Source organism: Hylobates moloch, unplaced genomic scaffold, assembly GCF_009828535.3.
Source record: "Hylobates moloch isolate HMO894 unplaced genomic scaffold, HMol_V3 SCAFFOLD_17, whole genome shotgun sequence".
Lineage (NCBI taxonomy): Eukaryota > Metazoa > Chordata > Mammalia > Primates > Hylobatidae > Hylobates > Hylobates moloch.
The window spans coordinates 51,500,915-51,520,959 of NW_026652292.1; the positions used below are offsets into that span (position 1 = coordinate 51,500,915).

Below are 20,045 nucleotides of genomic sequence, written 5' to 3' on the forward strand. Positions count from 1 at the left end.
ACAGGCATGAGCCACTGCGCCTGGCCAAACTAATAGGAAGTTATTTGATAGTTATCTAATTTCTGTACTGCTCTAAAGTTGTCTTTGTAAGGGTGAAACAGACATAACTAGCATGATTGGTCATATCTGGCAGATGGGGAATGAGTCCTGGTCAGGATTTCACAATGTGACTTCATGTATAAGATCTGTCATATACTAGATGTGTGATCATGGTGAAATTGCTACCTTAGCTGGGGCTATGTTCCTCATTTTAAAAACAGAAAGTTTTCCTGCTTTGATTTTTATCAGAAGGGCTCTTGTTAAGATGTGAAAGTAGTAAAGCTACATTAGAACATAAACTAGGTGTGGTAATATTTGAGAGCCATTTGTGTTGAAAGAATAATCAGTTTTGAATATTTTGTAAAAAGTATTGTGTATGAGTAGGTTTGAACACCTCATTATACTGAGACTGGGTAATCTGATAAAAGTCATCCCAACTACTTATTGATGCTTTTTAAGATAAAAAGGATGCATCTTAAGGATGCATAGAATGCTTCCTCTGGCCTCCCATTTCATTGACCAGTATCTCTGTTTTCTAAAAACTAATTGCATATGTTCTATTTTTTAACCTCTATTTCTTTTTTACTGACCAGACAATGGTTATGAATAATTGCATACATTCTAAATTGTTACTGTGCATTTTCTTCTTGCTGAGGGTTTTTATTTTTATTTTTTCATTTTTTCAGATGGAGTCTTGCTCTGTCACCCAGGCTGGAGTGCAGTGGTGCAATCTCCGCTCACTGCAACCTCTGCCTCCTGGGTTCAAGTGATTCTCCTGCCTCAGCCTCCCAAGTAGCAGAGACTGCAGGCATGCACCACCACACCCGGCTAATTTTTTTGTATTTTTAGTAGAGATGGAGTTTCACCATGTTGGCCAGGCTGGTCTTGAACTCTTGGCCTCAGGTGATCCAACCTTCTTGGCCTCCCAAAGTACTGGGATTACAGGCATGAGCCACTGCGCCTGGCCTATTTTTAACATGGAAAGAATTATGATATTGTTCTTCATCACTGTGAAGATTTGGCTGGCTATGTGACAAGTAATTTTATCATAAATCACATTCTTTAAAATCACAATAAAAGAGTTTTCATATTCTGGCCTTGAATTAGCCAATGTTATCCCTGCCTTCTCAGGAAGAGCTGTGTTTGCATGGAGTGGGGGAGAAGGGGAAGAGATAATTGTTTTTCTATAAAAATGTATTTTTAAAAAACCTTTTATGTATTAATAATTTGAAATTTTTAGCACTAAAAGGTAAAATGGTGTAATGAATCTCTGTGGACCCATCACTTGCCTTCAGCAGTTAAACTCATGGTGGTTTTGTTTCATCCATACCTCTCCCCCCTTGGCAGGTTTATTTTAAACTAGACACCAGGTATTGTATCACTTTAACTGAAAATACTTAGTGAGATCCCTAAGAGATAAGGACTCTTTTTAGATGTGATCATTGACATTGTACTTATGTAACAATGTCATTTAAACAGTGTTCAAAGTTCCTGATAGTTCATAAATGTCCTTTTACTAGGTTGGTTTGAATCAGGATTGGTATCTCTTAATTTTGCTTTAATCTGTAACCATTCCCCTGCCATCTCTTAAGATTTATTTATTTTTTGCCATTTATTTGTTGAAGAAACTGAGTGACTTTCCCTGGATTTAGCTGCTGCATCCAAAAATTTTTTTCCTGATTATAAAAGTTAATATGTAACCATTATATGATATTTGAAAACTGTACAAAGTGAAAAGTAAAATCCTTCCACCCAGGGATAACAGATGTTAAAGTTTTATGTTTTCTTTTAGCCTTTTCATTTGTATGTGTTTTCTTATGCCTTTAAAAACATGCACATTTGCAGGCCAGGCGTGGTGACTCACGCCTGTAATCCCAACACTTGGGGAGGCAGAGGCGGCGGATCACTTGAGGTCAAGAGTTTAAGACCAGCCTGGCCAACATGCTGAAACCCTGTCTCTACTAAAAATAAAAAAAATTAGCTGGGTGTGGTGGCACACACCTGTAATCCCAGCTACTTGGGAGGCTGGGGCAGGAGAATCACTTGAATCCGGGAGGCGGAGGTTGCGGTGAGCAGAGACCATGCCACTGGACTCCAGCCTGGGCAAAAAAGTGAGACTCCGTCTCAAAAAAGAAATAAAAATAAAAATAAAACGTGCATTTGCGGCTGGGCACAGTGGCTCACGCCTGTAATCCCAGCACTTTGGGAGGCCAAGTTGGGCGGATCATGAGGTCAGGAGATCGAGACCATCCTGGCTAACACAGTGAAACCCTGTCTCTACTAAAAATACAAAAATTATCCGGGCACGGTGGCGGGCGCCTGTAGTCCCAGCTACTTGGGAGGCTGAGGCAGGAGAATGGCATGAACCTAGGAGGCAGAGCTTACAGTGAGCTGAGATCCCGCCACTGCACTTCAGCCTGGGCGACAGCGCAAGACTCTGTCTCAAAAAAAAAAACAAAAAACAAACAGAAGTGCATTTGCTATGTTTATTTTTATGCCCTTTTTAATATACTTTTAAAATTATGTTGTGATCATTTCTCCATATTATTAAGAAAGAAAATGAGGCTGAGTGCAGTGGCTCATTCCTGTAATCCCGGCAATTTGGGAGGCTGAGGCAGGAAGATGGCTTGAGCCTGGGAGTTCGAGACTGGCCTGAGAAACATAATGAGACCCCGTCTCTACTTAAAAAAAAAAAAAAAAAAGCCAAGCATGTTCACACGTGCCCCCGTAGTCCCAGCCACTCGGGATGAGATCACTTGAGCCTGGGAGGTCAAGGATGCAGTGAGCCGTGATTGCTGTACTGCATGCCAGCCTGGGTGAGAGAGCGAGAGCCTTTCTCAAAAAAAAAAAAGAAACATTTGGCTGTATAATACTTTACAGTGTATATCACAATTTAAATATTTCTTTTTAGCTGGATATTTAGATCATCCCCATTTTTCACTACTTTAAAGCCATGATAACCATCTTTGTATATAAATCTTTGTATTTCAGATTATTTTCCTTGATAGTCTTAGAACTGGAATGATTCAGAGGGCATGCACGTTTTTTAACATCTGGATTTGTATTGCCAGAAAAGTTATGGTTTGTAATTTCAAATGCAGTGTATAAATGGCTCCATCTTACTAAAGAATTGGTTTGCATATGCTTTGCATTTTTAAAATGTCCTTGCCAGCTATATTAGTGGAATATTTGGAGTTTTTTTCCCCTAATTCTTTTGCTCTTTTAATTTTACTTGGGATTTTTTTTTAAATGCACAGTCTTATGTCCTAAATTTGATATTTTTCATTGTATTTATATTTTTTGTTTTCTCTCTGTAGTTTAATGGATGCAAAGTTTGTATTCTGTAGGAAGTCTTTCCCTGAAGATCAAGTAAATGTTAACCTTACTTATCTGGTAGAATTGCTGATTTTTTTCCTCCTTAACTGCTAGTAGGTTTTCTTTTTCTTTTTGGAATTTTTTCTGGGGAGCTTTCCAGCAAAAACAGAAAGCCTGCTAGACAAATTCTAAAAGAGGTGTAACACTGTAGGTTTTCCTAGCACTGAATTTATTGAAATTGCAATCCCTTCCCCATTTATTTGTGATTCCAATTTTGATATATAAATATAAATAGATATATTTTGAGGTGAATTTGTTCAGAAAATTCTACAAATCTGATTTGCTGGTTGTAATTATGTGTGTGTGTGTGTTTGCACACCATTTTTTAAAAACTTGTTTATTCCTGCCAGGACCAGACAAAGAAGACATTTGGCCTTAAAGATTTAACACAGGGTCATCAGGACTTACTTACCACTTCCCACATAAAAGTGGATTGTTGTAGAAACAGTAATAGTAAAATATCGTTTTCATTACATTCCTATAGTACATAGCAGCTCACAAGCACTTTTATATTCGGCATATTCCAGGCTGGGCACAATGGCTCACGCCTATAATCCCAGCACTTTGGGAGGCTGAGGCCAGAGGATCAGCCTGGCCTTGCTATGTCGACCAACCAGGGGCAACATAGCAAGACCTCCATCTCTACAAAAAAAAATTATTTTTATTTTTAAATAATTTTTTTTTTTTTTTGATACAGTCTAGCTCTCTTGCCCAGGCTGGAGTGCAATGGCGCGATCTCCGGCTCACTGCAGGCTCCGCCTCCCGGGTTCACGCCATTCTCCTGCCTCAGCCTCCCGAGTAGCTGGGACTACAGGTGCCCGCCACCATGCCTGGCTAATTTTTTGTATTTTTAGTAGAGATAGGGTTTCACCGTGTTAGCCAGGATGGTCTCCATCTCCTGACCTCGTGATCTGCCTGCCTCGGCCTCCCAAAGTGCTGGGATTACAGGCGTGAGCCACAGCGCCCGTCCGAATTTTTTTTTTTTTTTTTTCTTAATAGAGATGGGGTCTTGCTGTTTCCCAGGCCAGTCTTGAACTCTTGGGCTCAAGCGGTCCTACCACCTCAGCCTCCCAAGGTGCTGGGATTACAGGCATGAGCTACCATGCCCAGCAAAAATATTTTTTTAAGTAGCTGGGTATGGTGGCCTGCGCCTCTAGTCCCAGCTCCTCAGGAGGCTGACATGGGAGGATCACTTGAGCCCCCATGAGTTTGAGGCTGCAGTGAGCTATGATTGCCATTGCACTCTAGGCTGGGCCACAGAGCGTTAGTCCCTATCTCACTCTTAAAAAAAATACATATATATATTTTTTTTTTGAGAAAATTGAGAGAGAGATATATATAAATATATCTCAATTTTCTCATATATATTTAATTATATCTCAATTTTCTCTTGAACTGAACATGCCAAATTATCTAAACCCTGTCTTATTCTCTATCATCACTTAATTTGTTGGTTAGAGATAATATATACATTCCAAAGACAGGCTTGTGGAATATAAAGGCTCTAACAGCCAGGAGAAGTGAGTATGTGGTGTATATGCATCCCTACTGCCATTTTATGCCCAAATCTCGACTCCATAATGCTGCTTCCCACTGAGTCTATTCACACTCACTTTCTTCTCAACAGGGGGCTTGACAGCCCTGCAAGGTCCAACATGCAGGTTGAAAACAATGTGCAGTCCTTTCTGTAAATTACCAGACCTAAAAAATATAAAAGCTATTATGCAATGGCACTTGTTGCTTGGGAAGTGTAGTCAGTGAGAGTGGGTAAAAGAGAATGGGAATGAGTGAGTTTCATTACACTGGGGCTTTGTTTTTTTTTTTTTTTGAGATGGAGTCTCGCCCTGTCGCCCAGGCTGTAGTGCAGTGGGGCGATCTCGGCTCACTGCAACCTCTGCCTCCCAGGTTCAAGCAATTCTCTGCTTCAGCCTCCCGAGTAGCTGGGATTACAGGTGCCCACCACCAAGCCTGGCTAATTTTTGTATTTTTAATAGAGATAGGATTTCACCATCTTGGCCAGGCTGGTCTTGAACTCCTGACCCCGTGACCCACCCACCTCGGCCTCCCAATACTCTGGGGCTTTCAAGTGCAGTTCTTGGAGCCCCATTTTTATTAGACTGAGGTTATCTTGAGAGTGGTGGTCACATCTTGCTCATCATTGTTTTTCCCATGCCTGTTGCAGTGTTCAGTATCAAGGTGTTCAAATGAGTTGGGCTCGATTGAATGAATTTTCCTTTTTCTTAATGGTGTAAGTTCTCCTCAGCAGCCCCTAGTGATAATTCCTCTCTTGATGTTTTGGGGGCCTTTTCTGTATTTGCCAAGACTTGAGTAGATGTCACTGATAGCTTTAGGTTTCTATGCTGGCTCCACTTGTTATTTCTGAAGAAGTGGGCTTGCTTTGGCAGGAGTAATATTCTCTCTTACTTCTCTCCTCTCTCTACCATTTTTTCCGTTTGTCTTCTCAACTATGGTAAGCATCCAGATGATGTCTTTGATTGCAGATGCACCTTGGGAAAAGATAAAAAACAAAACTAGTTTAGGCATTGTCGTTTTCCTGATTTTTTTCTGTCTTACGTGTTTTTAAAATGAATTTCCATTTGCTTTTATTTTAAACTTAATTTAACAAAATACTATACCAACATTAATAGTTTATGGTAGATACATTGTTTTAGATACACTGTTTCATTGTTTAGATTCTCTTCCTCTGTTAAAGCTTCCACCAGAGAGTGAGTAGGGAAGGGAAAAGTAAACTTTGAAAACTGATTTTTGCAAACAATGATTGCCTCAGATTTAGGTGAAAGGCTGACTTTAGAAGTATCCATGATAGGGCCTGTTTACATACTTTTTAATATCTTCATTGATGATGGGATATGTTTAATTTTGTTACATTTACCTACAGAGTTACAATCCCTTTTATGATATATTTAACCAACAAATTCAGTGATGATAGAGGGTAAGACAGGGTTTAAACAATTTAGCATATTCAATTCGAGTAAATTGAGATATAATTATTTTTCCCTAGAGCTAGTGGTTATGGTCGAGAGAAGAACAAGAAACTTACTGTAAGATTATTCTTTTACAAAGTTAATACTCTTTGAATAGTTAAAATATTCAAATGGTGTAATTTCAGAAAACACATAATCGTATACAGTGAAAAGTCTCCTTACTACTTCTGTCCCCAGGCCACTTAGGTCCTCTTTCAAAAACTAAAATCTTAAGGTTTGGGACTATTCGCAAACATCTCTCCACAGAAACTTAGCCTTAAGTTACTAATGTTATTGGAGTTTTGACATCAGCATTTTATTCTTATTTTGGGTAGTATCTGTTGTTTACATATGTATGTAACTTTGTACATATATGTAAATATTTACACATTCATATGTAAATATATAATTTGGTTCAAAAAGTAATATGTATAGAAACATAGGAAAACAAGGAAAAAAATCAGTATCTGATCATCTTAACAATAACTGGTATAATGAGTTTAATGTACAATAATTCTTCCCCAAGTTTAAATTCTAGGTAGATAGTAATTCTAAATACTTTTAAAAACCTTAATCACAGGAATTTCACACTGAGCATACTGGAATTCTGACTCATTTCTTAGGAGGGAAATGAATCTCTTAGTATTGTTGCTCTTGGAAAAGGAGCAGGGAACTAACCTTTTTGAAGGAGAGAGGAAACCAGGGATTAGCAAAAAGAGTAGAGAGGTTTAATAAGGGTACATATTTTTATACTATAGCCTTGAGAAAAATAAGGAAAAAATCCAGTTGCAGTAATTCTGGGTCCTTAGAATCCTGCTTTTCTTTTTTCTTTTCTTTTTTTTTAACGTAAGGAATGGATTGGAAGATGTATAGAGAAGATAAGCTCACAGTCAGGTTACACTATTCTGTTATGTTTTGATGTGGGTATCAGGGAGGATTAACTTAAAAAGGAAAGAAAAAGAACTTGCCAAATCACGCATTCAGTTTATGTCTGTTAGCACAATGGAGTCTCTGAGCAGCAAGAGTCAGAAACTCCCAAGTTATAAAATGTGGCCAGGCACGGTGGCTCACTCCTGTAATCCCAGCACTTTGGGAGGCTGAGGGAGCAGATCACTAGAGGCCGGGAGTTTGAGACCAGCCTGGCCAACATGGTGAAACTCCGTCTTTATTAAAAATACAAAAATTAGCCTGGTGTGGTTGCACACACCTGTGTTCCCAACTACTCGGGAGGCTGAGGCAGGAGAATCACTTGAACCCAGGAGGTGGAGGTTGCAGTGAGCCAAGATGGCGACACTGCACTCCAGCCTGGGTGACAGAGCGAGTCTCAGCCTCAAAAACAACAACAACAACAACAACAAAATTGGGAATATTTAACCCTTTTCAGGGATGTCCCTTGTTTTCAATGGAATAGCCTAGCAGAATAAGCCAAATCTACTATAGAGATACTGTTAGCAAGAGGCCAGTTTTGCTAGCTATACCATGTTACTACATAGTATGTTTCATTGCTTGAATGTACCATAGCTTTAGTTACTAACATTTGGGTTCTTTATAATTTTTTGAATTTTCAGTAATCCACAATTCAGACAGTCCTTTAGGACACAGTGATAGAAATGTAATTCTTAAGGAGACAAGCTTTGTAAAAACACTTTTTATTATAGGTTTAAAAAATATACACAAAAGTAGGCTCAACAATTTTCAGTTACCCATGATCCTGTAGTAGTATACAGAATTGTTTCACTGCCCTAAAAATCCCCCCATCCATTTATTTATTTTTTAAAGGTCTGTTGGACTTGACATTTTTTAAGTAAATATTTTTATTTTGGGATAAATTTAGACTTACAGAAAAGTTGCAAAGGTAATACAAAGTTACTGTATACTCCTCACCCAGCTTCCCCTAATATTAATATCTTACATTCAGGCCGGAGGTCGTGGCTCACGCCTGTAATCCCAACACTTTGGGAGGCCAAGGTGGGAGGATCACTTGAGCCCAGGAGTTCAAGATCAGCCTGGGCAACATAGCAAGACCCTGTCTCTATAAATAAATTAAAAAAAAACATTTTAGAGACTATCGGCTATTTTAACTCCCTCTGTCTCTTAGAGACTTGCATGAGCTAGTGTTTAAGGTTCTAACAGCAATGATAAATTGGTTAACAGCACTGGAAAATTCCCTCACCACATATAGCAACAGTATGACTCAACTGAGTTATTACTGCCAAACTCTACCAGGAAAGGTTGTATTAGTTGTAGAGGAGAGAAAATGACCTGGACCTGCAGAATGAGGGGAATTGCTTTTTGCCTTCTCAACATTCATGTGATTTCCACTGCTTTTCTGTGCTAAGAATTGTTTGAGCTTCAGACATGTTTGTTTATTTTGCCCTTAATGCTACATAAAAAGTCACTTATAAACCATGTTGCTTAATATATACCTGGAGTCAGATTGCTATCACAAAAATGGGAAAATGCTGACATAAATTAAATGACTATTATGGAAATATAAAAATATTTTTAAAAAGTAGCATAGGGGCCGGGTGCAGTGGCTCACACCTGTAATCCCAGCAATTTGGGAGGCCGAGGCAGGCAGATCACCTGAGGTTGAGAGTTCAAGACCAGCCTACCCAACATGGTGGAACTCCATCTCTACTAAAAATACAAAAAATTAGCCGGGCGTGGTGGCACACACCTGTAATCCCAGCTACTCTGGAGCTGAGACAGGAGAATCGCTTGAACTTGGGAGGTGGAGGTTTCAGGCAGCTGAGATCACGCCATTGCACTCCAGCTTGGGCAACAAGAGCAAAACTCTGTCTCAAAAAAAAAAAAAGCATAGGAACTCCCCAGAACCTATAACCTAACTTCAATAATTATCAACTTATTGTCCATTTTATTTCATCTATGCCTATGTTTGCTTCCCTTACTGCTCCTCAATTATTTTGAATTTTTTTTTTGATAACGGAATTTCACTCTTGTTGCCCAGGCTGGAGTGCAATGGTGCCATCTCGGCTCACTACAACCCTCCCAGGTTCAAGCAATTCTGCTTCAGCCTCCCAAGCAGGTGGGATTACAGGCGCGCACCACCATGCCCAGCAAATTTTTGTATTTTTAGTAGAGACTGGGTTTCACACCATATTGGCCACACTGGTCTCGAACTCCTAACCTCAGGTGATCCACCCGCCTCGGCCTCCCAAAATGCTGAGATTACAAGCATGAGCCACCGTGCCTGGCTATTTTAAATTTTCTTAGTAAACTATTTATGTTTTCATGACTTAGACCTTTGTAACCTGTTGCACATTTTTGAGAAACAAGTCTTGAAGCTGCCTGTCCTCAAGGATCAAGCCCCCCGTGACTTTGGTATTAGCATTGTCCTCTAACATTAGCGATATATATTGGGGAGATGAAAAAGTCAATGAAACATATAAGATGAAACATTGTTTTAAATTACTTTCTATCAAAGACCTCATTGAGGCAGATGTACTAAAATTCTGATTCAGTAAAACTGTTCTGTCTTGCTTAGGATAGAGCAGCTTCTTAATGCCTCTGGAGACCGAGGGATTTAAATGTGCGGTGGAACTGGTTAAGTTTTTTTCTTCTAGTGCCTAGCTGCTGGTTTGTGTTGACACTTGTTCTTGGGTCCTCACCAAAAGAGAACTGTGTTCATTCTATTTTCAAAAATACCCCCAGTGATTTTAAAATGGAAACTGTTAACTGAAAACGTAGTAGTACTTAAAACAGCTCAAGTTTACAGAAAGAAAGTTCCACAGAAGTGTAGCACTATGAGGAATGTCCTATTTATAAATATACTTTCTCATTTTACTGGAGGCTAATTAAGACTGAAGTATAATTTAAAATTCTAGTTGATTTACTTGTTTCTGACACATATAGTTGTAGAGAAAATAAACATTGTCAAGAATTCAGTAAATATTTATTCTATGAGTGCTGTGGCTAAGCAATATAGGTGGTGTTCAGAGATGATGATGACTAAGATTTCTGCCCTCCAGAAGCTCTGTTTTTTTTTAGGGGTGGTGGTGGAGTCTGATTTTGTTAATTTAATGGATTAAAAAGAGATTTTAAAATAGCCATGTTTTACAATTTTGATGGGTAATACATTGATAAAAACAAGTCTCCCTTTCTTTATAAAAGCCAATGTGCTTGTACTTTCTTAAATTTCTGTGTTCAGAGGCTACAGAGGTGGTCATTTCTGTATTTAATTTCTTTTATAAAAATCTTAGTAAAAGGCCATGCTTGCTGGCTCGTGCCAATAATCCCAGCACTTTGGGAGGCCAAGGCAGTTGGATTTCTTAACCTCAGGAGTTCAGGACCAACCTGGGCAACATGGCAAAACCTCATCTCTACCAAAAATACAAAAATTAGCCAGGCATGATGGCAGGTGCCTGCAGTCCCAGCTGCTGGGGAAGCTGAATTGGAAGGATTGCTGGAGCCTGGCAAGTCGAGGCTACAGTGAGCCGTGATTGTGCCACTGCACTCCAGCCTTGGTGACACAGTGAGACCCTGTCTCAAATTTTTTAAAAATAAGAAAATCTTAGTAAAATATATTTTCATTTTAACCAACACAGTATTGGCCTGGCGGGATACACATTGGGAGTAAGGAAGGATGGACTAGTATTTCATTTTAACCAACACAGTATTGGCCTGGGGGGATACACATTGGGAGTAAGGAAGGATGGACTAGTATTTCATTTTAACCAACACAGTATTGGCCTTGGGGGATACACATCGGGACTAAGGAAGGATGGACCAGTATTTGTAGTTAACACTTGCTTATATCCAGACCAGCATAGTCTGAGCCCTTGCGCACAATTTGAAAAGAAAGACAGTTGAGGCCGGTGCGGTGGCTCACGCCTGTAATCCCAGCACTTTGGGAGGCTGAGGCGGGTGGATCACCTGAGGTCAAGAGTTCGAGACCAACCTGAGCAACATGGTGAAACCCCATCTGTACTAAAAATAAAAAATTAGCTGGGCATGGTGGCGCATGCCTGTAATCCCAGCTACTTGGGAGGCTGAGGCAGGAGAATTGCTTGAACCTGGGAGGTGGAGGTTGCAGTGAGCCAAGATCACGCCATTGCACTCCACCTGGGGTAACAAGAGTGAAACTCCGTCTCAAGAAAGAAAAAACAACAAAAAAAGAAAAGACAGTTGAGAAACAGGAATTTACTGGTGAACTTTACATATAAGGGTAGGTTATATTTACTTTCAGAGTTTTCTGTGTTGGATATGTACAATCAATTCTCTAACGTGAAAGCTAATCACTTTTTTTTAAAGGTGTGGACAGAGTGGCCTCAGACAAAGCTGTGAAGTAGAGTTTGCATATGGTGTTGTTTACCTTCTGGAAAGTGAGCCTCTCCAGCTTAGGCCGCATCTCCATCTCCCCTTCCAATCCTCACCTCCCCTTCTCCCCTTAGCTCAGGCAAGCAGATCTAGAAGGATATTAGATGGAAAGGTTTGCCCTGTTTACAGCTTGATTTCATCTCAATATATGTTGGTTGGTTCACCAAATCACCACGTAGAAATCTACCTTATTCTTTCCAACAGCTGTATAGGATCTCATGTACTCATTGCATCATTTAATCGGAACAACACTGATAAATACTTTGCATTACTTTTTTCTTTGCTGTTATGGTATTCCAGTAAACAAGCTGTACAGAAATTTTGCATACTTGTTTGAATATGAATATTCAAATTAACCAGGATGAATTATTATTATTATTTTGAGATGGAGTCTTGCTCTGTTGCCCAGGCTGGGCAATCTCGGCTCACTATAACCTCCACCTCCTGGGTTCAAGCAATTCTTCTGTGTCAGCCTCCTGAGTAGCTAGGATTACAGGTGCACACCACCATGCCTGGCTAATTGTTTTTTTTTTTTTTTTTTGAGATGGAGTCTTGCTCTGTTGCTGAGGCTGGAGTGAATTAGCGCTATCTTGGGTCACTGCAACCTCCACCCCCCGAGTTCAAGCAATTCTCCTGCCTCAGCCTCCTGAGTAGCTGGGATTATGGGTACCTGCCACCATGCCCAGCTAATTTTTGTATTTTTAGTAGAGATGGGGTTTGGCCATGTTGGCCAGGCTGGTCTTGAACTCCTGACCTCAGGTGATCTGCCTGCCTTGGCCTCCCAAAGTGCTGGGATTACAGGCGTGAGCCACTGTGCCTGGCTGGATGAATTAATTTTACCAATCTCCTGATAGGTATAAGATTGTTTTGATTTACACTTCCATTTTGTATTTGCTTATTGGTTCTGTATTTTCCTGTGAATGTAATCTTCGCTCACTTTTCTACTAGGTTGCCATTTTCATACTGATTTTTTCAGAGTTCTCTGTAAATTAAGGAAACTAGCCCTGATATTGCACATGGTTTTTCAAGTTTGTTGTATTGTCATTTTATGGTATATTTTTGGTTTTATAGAAACTTTTATTGGTTTTGGTTGTTAAAATTATTGTTCCTTTCCTTCATGGTTTCTTGGACTTATATTCTATATGTATCCCAGTCATCTTCTTGTAGTTATATATGTGTGGCTTTTTAAAATTAAAATTTATATTTTAGAAGTCTTAATACATAAATACATACTCATAAGAAATGTAAAAATTAACAATGAAACTCTATTCCCCAAAATTTTATTCTCTTCCCCAAAGCTATTCACATATTAAGTCTGATGTATGTTCTTTCAGTTCTGTTTTGTTTTGTTTTGTTTTAAGAGACCAGGTCTAGTTCTGTCACTCAGGCTGGAATGCAGTGGTGTGATCATAGCTCACTATGGTCTCAATCTCCTGGGCTCAAGCGATCCTCCCACTTCAGCCCCCAGAGTAGTTAGAACTACAGGTACACGCCACCACACCCAGCTAATTAAAAAAAATTTTTGTGTGTGGAGATGGGGTCTTGCTATATTGCTCAGGCTTCCAGTGCTTTATGTATGTGTCACAGCTTACTTAAAAAAAAAAAAAGACAATTACCCTGCCATTTATTAAATAATCCATGATTTTAAATGGCACCTTTTGCATATTTTCAATTTCAGTAAAATCATGGGTCAATTTGTGGATACTGTATTCTAATATGTTGCTGAGGTTAACTAATTTTATGTGTGACTTCATTTTTAAAAGTTAAATTGGACCAGGCATGGTGGCTCACACCTGTAATTTCAGCACTTTGGGAGGCTGAGGAGGGAGGATCACTTGAGCTCAAGAGTTCAAGACCAGCCTGGGCAACTAGCAAGACAGGGTGTGTACCTGTGGTCCCAGCTACTTGGGAGGCTGAGAGGGAAGGATCACTTGAGCCTGGGAGGTTGAGGCTGCAGTGAGGTGTGTTCGCACCACTGCACTCCAGCCTGGGTGACAGAGCCAGACCCTGTCTCAAAATTAAAAGTTAAATCACTCATGCGTCTAGAATTTATTTTGGCATAAGGAATGAGAATAGGGAGGGAGCTAACACTATTTATGAAATAATTTGTCTTCCTTCCAGTGATTCAATATGCTGTCATTAAAGTATCATTCTCCAAGGAGCCCCGCCATTGTTGCTGATCTGTTGAAAGAGCATTTTAACTAGGTTCCCTCTACCTACTGTGGCTTCCCTTTTCTCAGTTTTCCATCGTGCAGCTGAGGTGGTCTTTTTAGAACACATCAGGATGAAAGCACATTGCTTCACATTGCTCTTCACATTGCTGTTGGGGTAACGACCTAATCATAAACATAGCCTGAAAGACCCTTTGTGGCATGACTCCCCCTGACCTCTCCTGGGTCATTTTAAACCACTTTGCTATCTGGATTCTAGCACAGTCTGGCTTTCTTTCAGTTCCTCCAACATGTCATACTCTTACTCATTAAGGACCTTTGTACTTTTTCCCTTTGTGTCTAGAATGCCCTCAACCCCCAAGTCTCACACCTTCTACTTCTACCTCGCCCTAATGTATTTATCTCATTCCTCCACTCTCAACTCCTAGTTAATTTCTTCAGTAAAATCTTCCCTGACTCTCCAGATGAGTTTAGAACATGTATATGATCTCTAGGCACCATTTATGTAACAGCTTTTTTGAGATATGATTCACATACCATATAATGCATCTGTTTAAAATGTACAATACAGGCCGGGCATGGTGGCTTATGCCTCTAATCCCAGCACTTTGGGAGGCCAAGGCAGGCGGATCACTAGGTCAGGAGTTCAAGACCATCCTGGCTAACATGGTGAAACAATGTCTCTACTAAAAAAAAATACAAAAAATTAGCCAGGCATGGTGGCATGCACCTGTAGTCCCAGCTACTCCGGAGGCTGAGGCAGGAGAATTGCTTGAATTCGGGAGGTGGAGGTTTCAGTGAGCTGAGATGATGACACCGCACTTCAGCCAGGGTGACAGAGCGAGACTCCATCTCAAAAAACTAAATAAAATAAAATAAAATAAAATGTACAATACAGTGTCTTTTAGTATATTCACAGAGTTGTGTGATTATCACCACAGAACATTTTTTTCAGCCCCCCAAAAGAGCCTATACACATTAGCAGTCACTCCCTATTTCCCCTGCAAACTTCCCAGCTCTAGGCAACCAGAATGATTGTTTTTAATGGGGTAAAATATAACAAAATTTGCAGTTTTAACCATTTTTAAAGTGTACAATTTGGTGACATTAATTACATTCACAGTGTTGTGCAATCATCACCATCATTTTGAAAACTTTTTTATTACCATAGATACAAACTCATGAAGCAGTAACTTCCCATTCTCTTCTTCCCTAAGTCCCTGGAAGTCACCATTCTACTTCCTGTCTCCATGAATTTGCCTATTCTAGCTAGATATTTCTTTTTTTTTTTTTTTTTCTGAGACAGAGTCTCGCTGTCGCCCAGGCTGGAGTGCAGTGGCGCGATCTCGGCTCACTGCAGGCTCCGCCCCCTGGGGTTCACACCATTCTCCTGCCTCAGCCTCCCGCGTAGCTGGGACTACAGGCGCCCGCCACCACGCCTGGCTAACTTTTTGTATTTTTAGTCGAGACGGGGTTTCACCATGTTAGCCAGGATGGTCTCGACCCCTGACCTCGTGATCCACCTGCTTCGGCCTCCCAAAGTGCTGGGATTACAGGCATGAGCCACCGCGCCCGGCCACTAGATATTTCATATAAATGGAATAATACCATATTATTTTTTGTCTGGCTAGTTTCAGTTTGATGAATGTTTTCAAAGTTCATTCATGTTGTAACATATATCAGAACTTCATTCCGTTTTACAGCTGAATATCCCCATTGTATGTGTGTATACCACATTTTGTTTATCCATTTTTCAGTTGGTGGACACTTGGGTTGTTTCTGTCTCTTGCCTATTGCAAACAATGCTGCTGTGAATATTTGGTAAACAAGTATCTGTTGGAGTCATGTTTTCTTTTTTGTTGTTGTTTATAAATAGAGACAGGGTCTTGCTCACCGTGTTGCCTGGGCTCAAGTGATCCTCTCACCTCAGCCTTCAGAAGTGCTGGGATTATAGGCGTGAGCCACCATGCCCAATCTTGAGTCCATGTTTTCAAATCTCTTAGGTATATACCTATGAGTAGAATTGTTGAGTCTTATGATAATCTGTGTTTAACTTTTGAGGAACTTTCAAACTATTTTCCACAGCAGCCACACCACCACTTTACATGAGGGTTATATGAGGGTTCTAATTTTTCTACCTCACTCATTTTCCATTTTGATTACAGCCATACTAGTAGGTATGCAGTGGTATCTAATTGTGGTTTTGATTTGCATCTCCCTAATGATTACTGACTTTAAGCATTTTTAATATAATTATTAGCCATTTGTATATTTTCTTTGAATAAATGTCTGTTCAAGTTCTTTGCCATTTAAAAATTGCTTATCTTTTGTTATTGAGTTACGGGAATTCTTTATATGTTGTGAATATTAAACCTTTATCAGACAGATGATTTGCAAATATTCCATTCTGGGAGTTGTCTTTTCACTCTTTCATTTATCTTTTATAGCATCTATCAGTTTGTATTTCTAATTTAAAAAACATTTAGATTAGTATCTGTCTCTACTACTGGAATGTGAACACCATTAGGGTAAGAACTATCAGTTTTTGTTTACTTTAAATTTCTTTTTTATTTTTACAGAGATGAGGTCTCACTATGTTGCTCAGGCTATTCTCGAACTCCTGAGCTCCAGTGATCCTCTTGCCTCCGCCTCATAAACTACTAGGATTACAGGTGTCAGCCACCATACTCAGCCTACTTTTAAATTTCTAATAGGCCTAGCACAAGCACTAAATATTTTTGAGTGAATGAACTAAGTTCCTTAATTTATGAATTGTTTTATTGATCTGCCTATTCCACCTTTTAACCAGAATCATTTTCCATGACTAATGCTATATATAAGCATTAATTTTACTCGTTATTGAGATATAATTGATAAATAATAAACTATGCACATTTAAATATACAATTTGATAAGTTTTGATGGATGTGTCCACAATTCACATATATTAGACCATTCGAAGTTGTCCCACAGCTCATTAATGGCCTATATATGTTTTTGTCTATTTTTTCAGAGATGGGTTCTCACTATGTTGCTCAGGCTGGCCTTGAACTCCTGGGCTCAAATGGTCCTCCTGCCCCAACCACCCAAGTAGCTGGGACTACTAGTTCATCCACTCTTTTTTCTGTTATTTCATTTTTGATAGCTACTGTTATTATGTATTCAAGTTCAGAAATCTTTTCTTCTGTAATGTCTCATATGCTATTAAACCCATCTGGTGTATTTTTCATTTCAGACACTTGTTTTTGTCTCTACCAGTCCAGTTGGATGATTTTACTATCTTTAATGTCTCTCCTTAATATAGTCATTCTTCTAGTTTCTTCTCCCCAACTTAGGGATACCACTGGGCTCTGGTCTGGGTTTTCCCACCCCATACTTGGAACTAGAGTCTCCTCGAGGCAGTAAACTGGGCCAGTGATAGGGCTCATCTCATTTGTTCTTCTGTCTCTCATGTATCACTGTGCTTTGTAGCCTCATGTTCAGTGTCTTTTTTTTTTTTTTTTTGAGCAGAGTCTTGCTCTGTCGCCAGGCTGGAGTGCAGTGGCGGGATCTTGGCTCACTGCAACCTCTGCCTCCCAGATTCAAGCGATTCTCCTGTCTCAGCCTCCTGAGTAGCTGGGACTACAGGCACATGCCACCATGCCTGGCTAATTTTTGTATTTTTAGTAGAGATGGGGTTTTACCATGTTGGCCAGGATGGCCTCTATCTCCTGACCTTGTGATCCACCCGCCTCGGCCTCCCAAAGTGCTGGGATTACAGGTGTGAGCCACCACACTCAGCCCTTTTGTTTTTTAAACATGAACTCACTATGTTGCCCAGGCTGGAATGTAGTGGTGTGATCATGGCTTATTGCAGCCTTGACTGTCTGGGCTCAAGCAATCCTCCCACCTCAGCCTTCTGAGTAGCTGGGACCACAGGTTTGTGCCACCATGCCCGGCTAATTTTTAAATTATTTGTAGAGGTGAGGTCTCACTAGTTTGCCCAGGCTGGTCTCAAACTCCTGGGCTCAAGTGATCCTCCCACCTCAGCCTCCCAAAGTGCTGGGATTACAGGAGTGAGCCACTGTGCCTGGCCTTAATATCTTAAAAACAGTTGTTTCTGGCTGGGCATGGTGGCTCACACTTGTAATCCTAGCACTTTGGGAGGCCGAGGCGGGCAGATCACCTGAGGTCAGGAGTTCAAGACCAGCCTGGCCAACATGGCAAAACCCCATCTCTACTAAAAATATGAAAATCAGCCAGGCATGGTATGTGCCTGTAATCCCAGCTAGTCAGGAAGCTGAGGCAGGAGAATCTCTTGAACCCAGGAGGCGGAGGTTGCAGTGAGCTGAGATCGTACCACTGCACTCCAGCCTGGGCAACAGAGCGAGACGCTGTCTAAAAACAAAACAAAACAACAACAAAAAACAATTGTTTCATGTATTTTGTCTAGATTTTAAAAAACTGTTTTAGGCAGAACAGTAAATCTGGTTGCCAGTATTCCATCTTATCTCTCATTTGTTTCTCTTTATTTTTTGAAATCTACCTAGCTATTTCTTACCTATGTCATTAATTTCCCCCCATAAACCTTAGTATCATTTTAGATACCTTTTCAGATGTCTTTCTTCGTGAGGGTAAAGGCTGGTTTACATTATTTGCATACTGGAGCTAATAAAGTCAAATAATTGAGTAATTAAGCAGAGTAGGTTCTAGCATCCTCAGCATCACAGGCGGGGCCAGTTTACAGCACTGAAGACATTTGTGTTTATGGGCTGATGGCAGAAGGGGTAGCCAATCACCTGTATAGATTCATAATTCATATAGGATTAATAATAAATTAATAGATACAGGTCATTAATAAATACTATACATAGTTTAATAAAACTATTGTGAATGTATACAATATCAGAATTTTTCATAGCTCAAGAGAAAGAGTAATTCTGAATAGTAGACTTACAGTATTTTTTCCTTCCTCCTAGATTTAAACAGTCAAGTAAAATCAAGCTGGGTAATCATGGCAGAAGGTGGATTCGATCCCTGTGAATGTGTTTGCTCTCATGAACATGCAATGAGAAGACTGATCAATCTGGTGAGATGAAAAGAACAGTCCTATTCTGAACTGATCTGTACCCCTTGTATCCTCTTTTCATGAAAATACTGGTTATTGGAGGGTTTTCATCTGATGGTCACTAAAAAGTATTTCATAATTGAAATTCCACATTTGTTTAAGTTGTAATGATTAAAATGTGGCCGGGCACAGTGGCTCACACTTGTAATCCCATCACTTTGGGAGGCCGAGGCAGGCGGATCACTTGAGCTCAGGAGTTCGAGACCAGTTTGGCCAACAAAGCAAAACCCCATCTCTACTAAAAATATAAAAATTTGCCAGGCATGGTGGCATACACTTTTAATCCCAGCTACTCGGAAGGCTGAGGCACAAGAATTGCTTGAACCCAGGAGGCGGAGATTGTGGTGAGCTGAGATCATGCCACTGCACTCTAGCCTGGGTGACAGAACGAGACTCCGTCTCAAAAAAAAAAGTTTGCTAGTAATTATTTCATTAGAGATGAAAACAGACTACCGTCTTTATTATTATTATTATTTTTTGAGAGGGAGTCTCGCTCTGTTGCCCAGGCTGGAGTGTAGTGGTGCTATCTCGGCACACTGCAGCCTCCACCTCCTGAGTTCAAGCGATTCTCCTACCTCAGCCTGCCGAGTAACTGGGACTACAGGAGTGTGCCACCACGCCTAGCTAATATTTGCATTTTTAGTAGAGACTGGGTTTCACCATGTTGTCCAGGCTGGTCTCAAACTCCTGACCTCAAGTGTTCTGCCCGCCTCAGCCCCCCATAGTGCTGGGAATGCAGCTGTGATCCACCTTCCCAGCCCAGACTACTGTCTTTATGGTAGATTTGTGTTGGTGAAATTTGCCATCATGGGTAGCTAACAAATATGTATATTGCCTTTTCTACTTTATATCAATACAAATAAAATTGTTTTTAGCTGTGTGGAGCTTGTTTGCCTGCTAAGCTGCTATTGACAGTTCCTATTATGATATAGTTCAAATCTGACACCAACATATGGCATGACAATACAAATCTCTATGTAAAGCATTTCTTTCTTTCTTTCTTTCTTTCATTGTGTCTTTTTTGGTTTG

The 20,045-nt window shown here is 40.1% G+C and overlaps 1 protein-coding gene and 1 non-coding gene across 4 annotated transcripts in view; one reads left to right on the top strand and one right to left on the bottom strand.

Annotated features, from left to right (window-relative positions):
* The window catches only part of SMIM14 (small integral membrane protein 14), an 86,658-nt gene that overhangs the window by 13,761 nt on the left and 52,852 nt on the right, over window positions 1–20,045 (top strand). For all 3 annotated transcript variants that reach the window (XM_032135237.2, XM_032135238.2, XM_058430289.1), the window contains exon 2: window positions 18,868–18,977. In XM_032135237.2, coding sequence (XP_031991128.1) covers window positions 18,903–18,977 — 75 coding nt within the window. In that variant the 5' untranslated portion in view covers window positions 18,868–18,902. The remainder of the gene's footprint in view (window positions 1–18,867; window positions 18,978–20,045) is intronic.
* LOC116457213 (U7 small nuclear RNA) lies at window positions 3,502–3,562 on the bottom strand. Its single transcript, XR_004244969.1, has one exon. It is a non-coding gene; the product is annotated as a U7 small nuclear RNA (small nuclear RNA).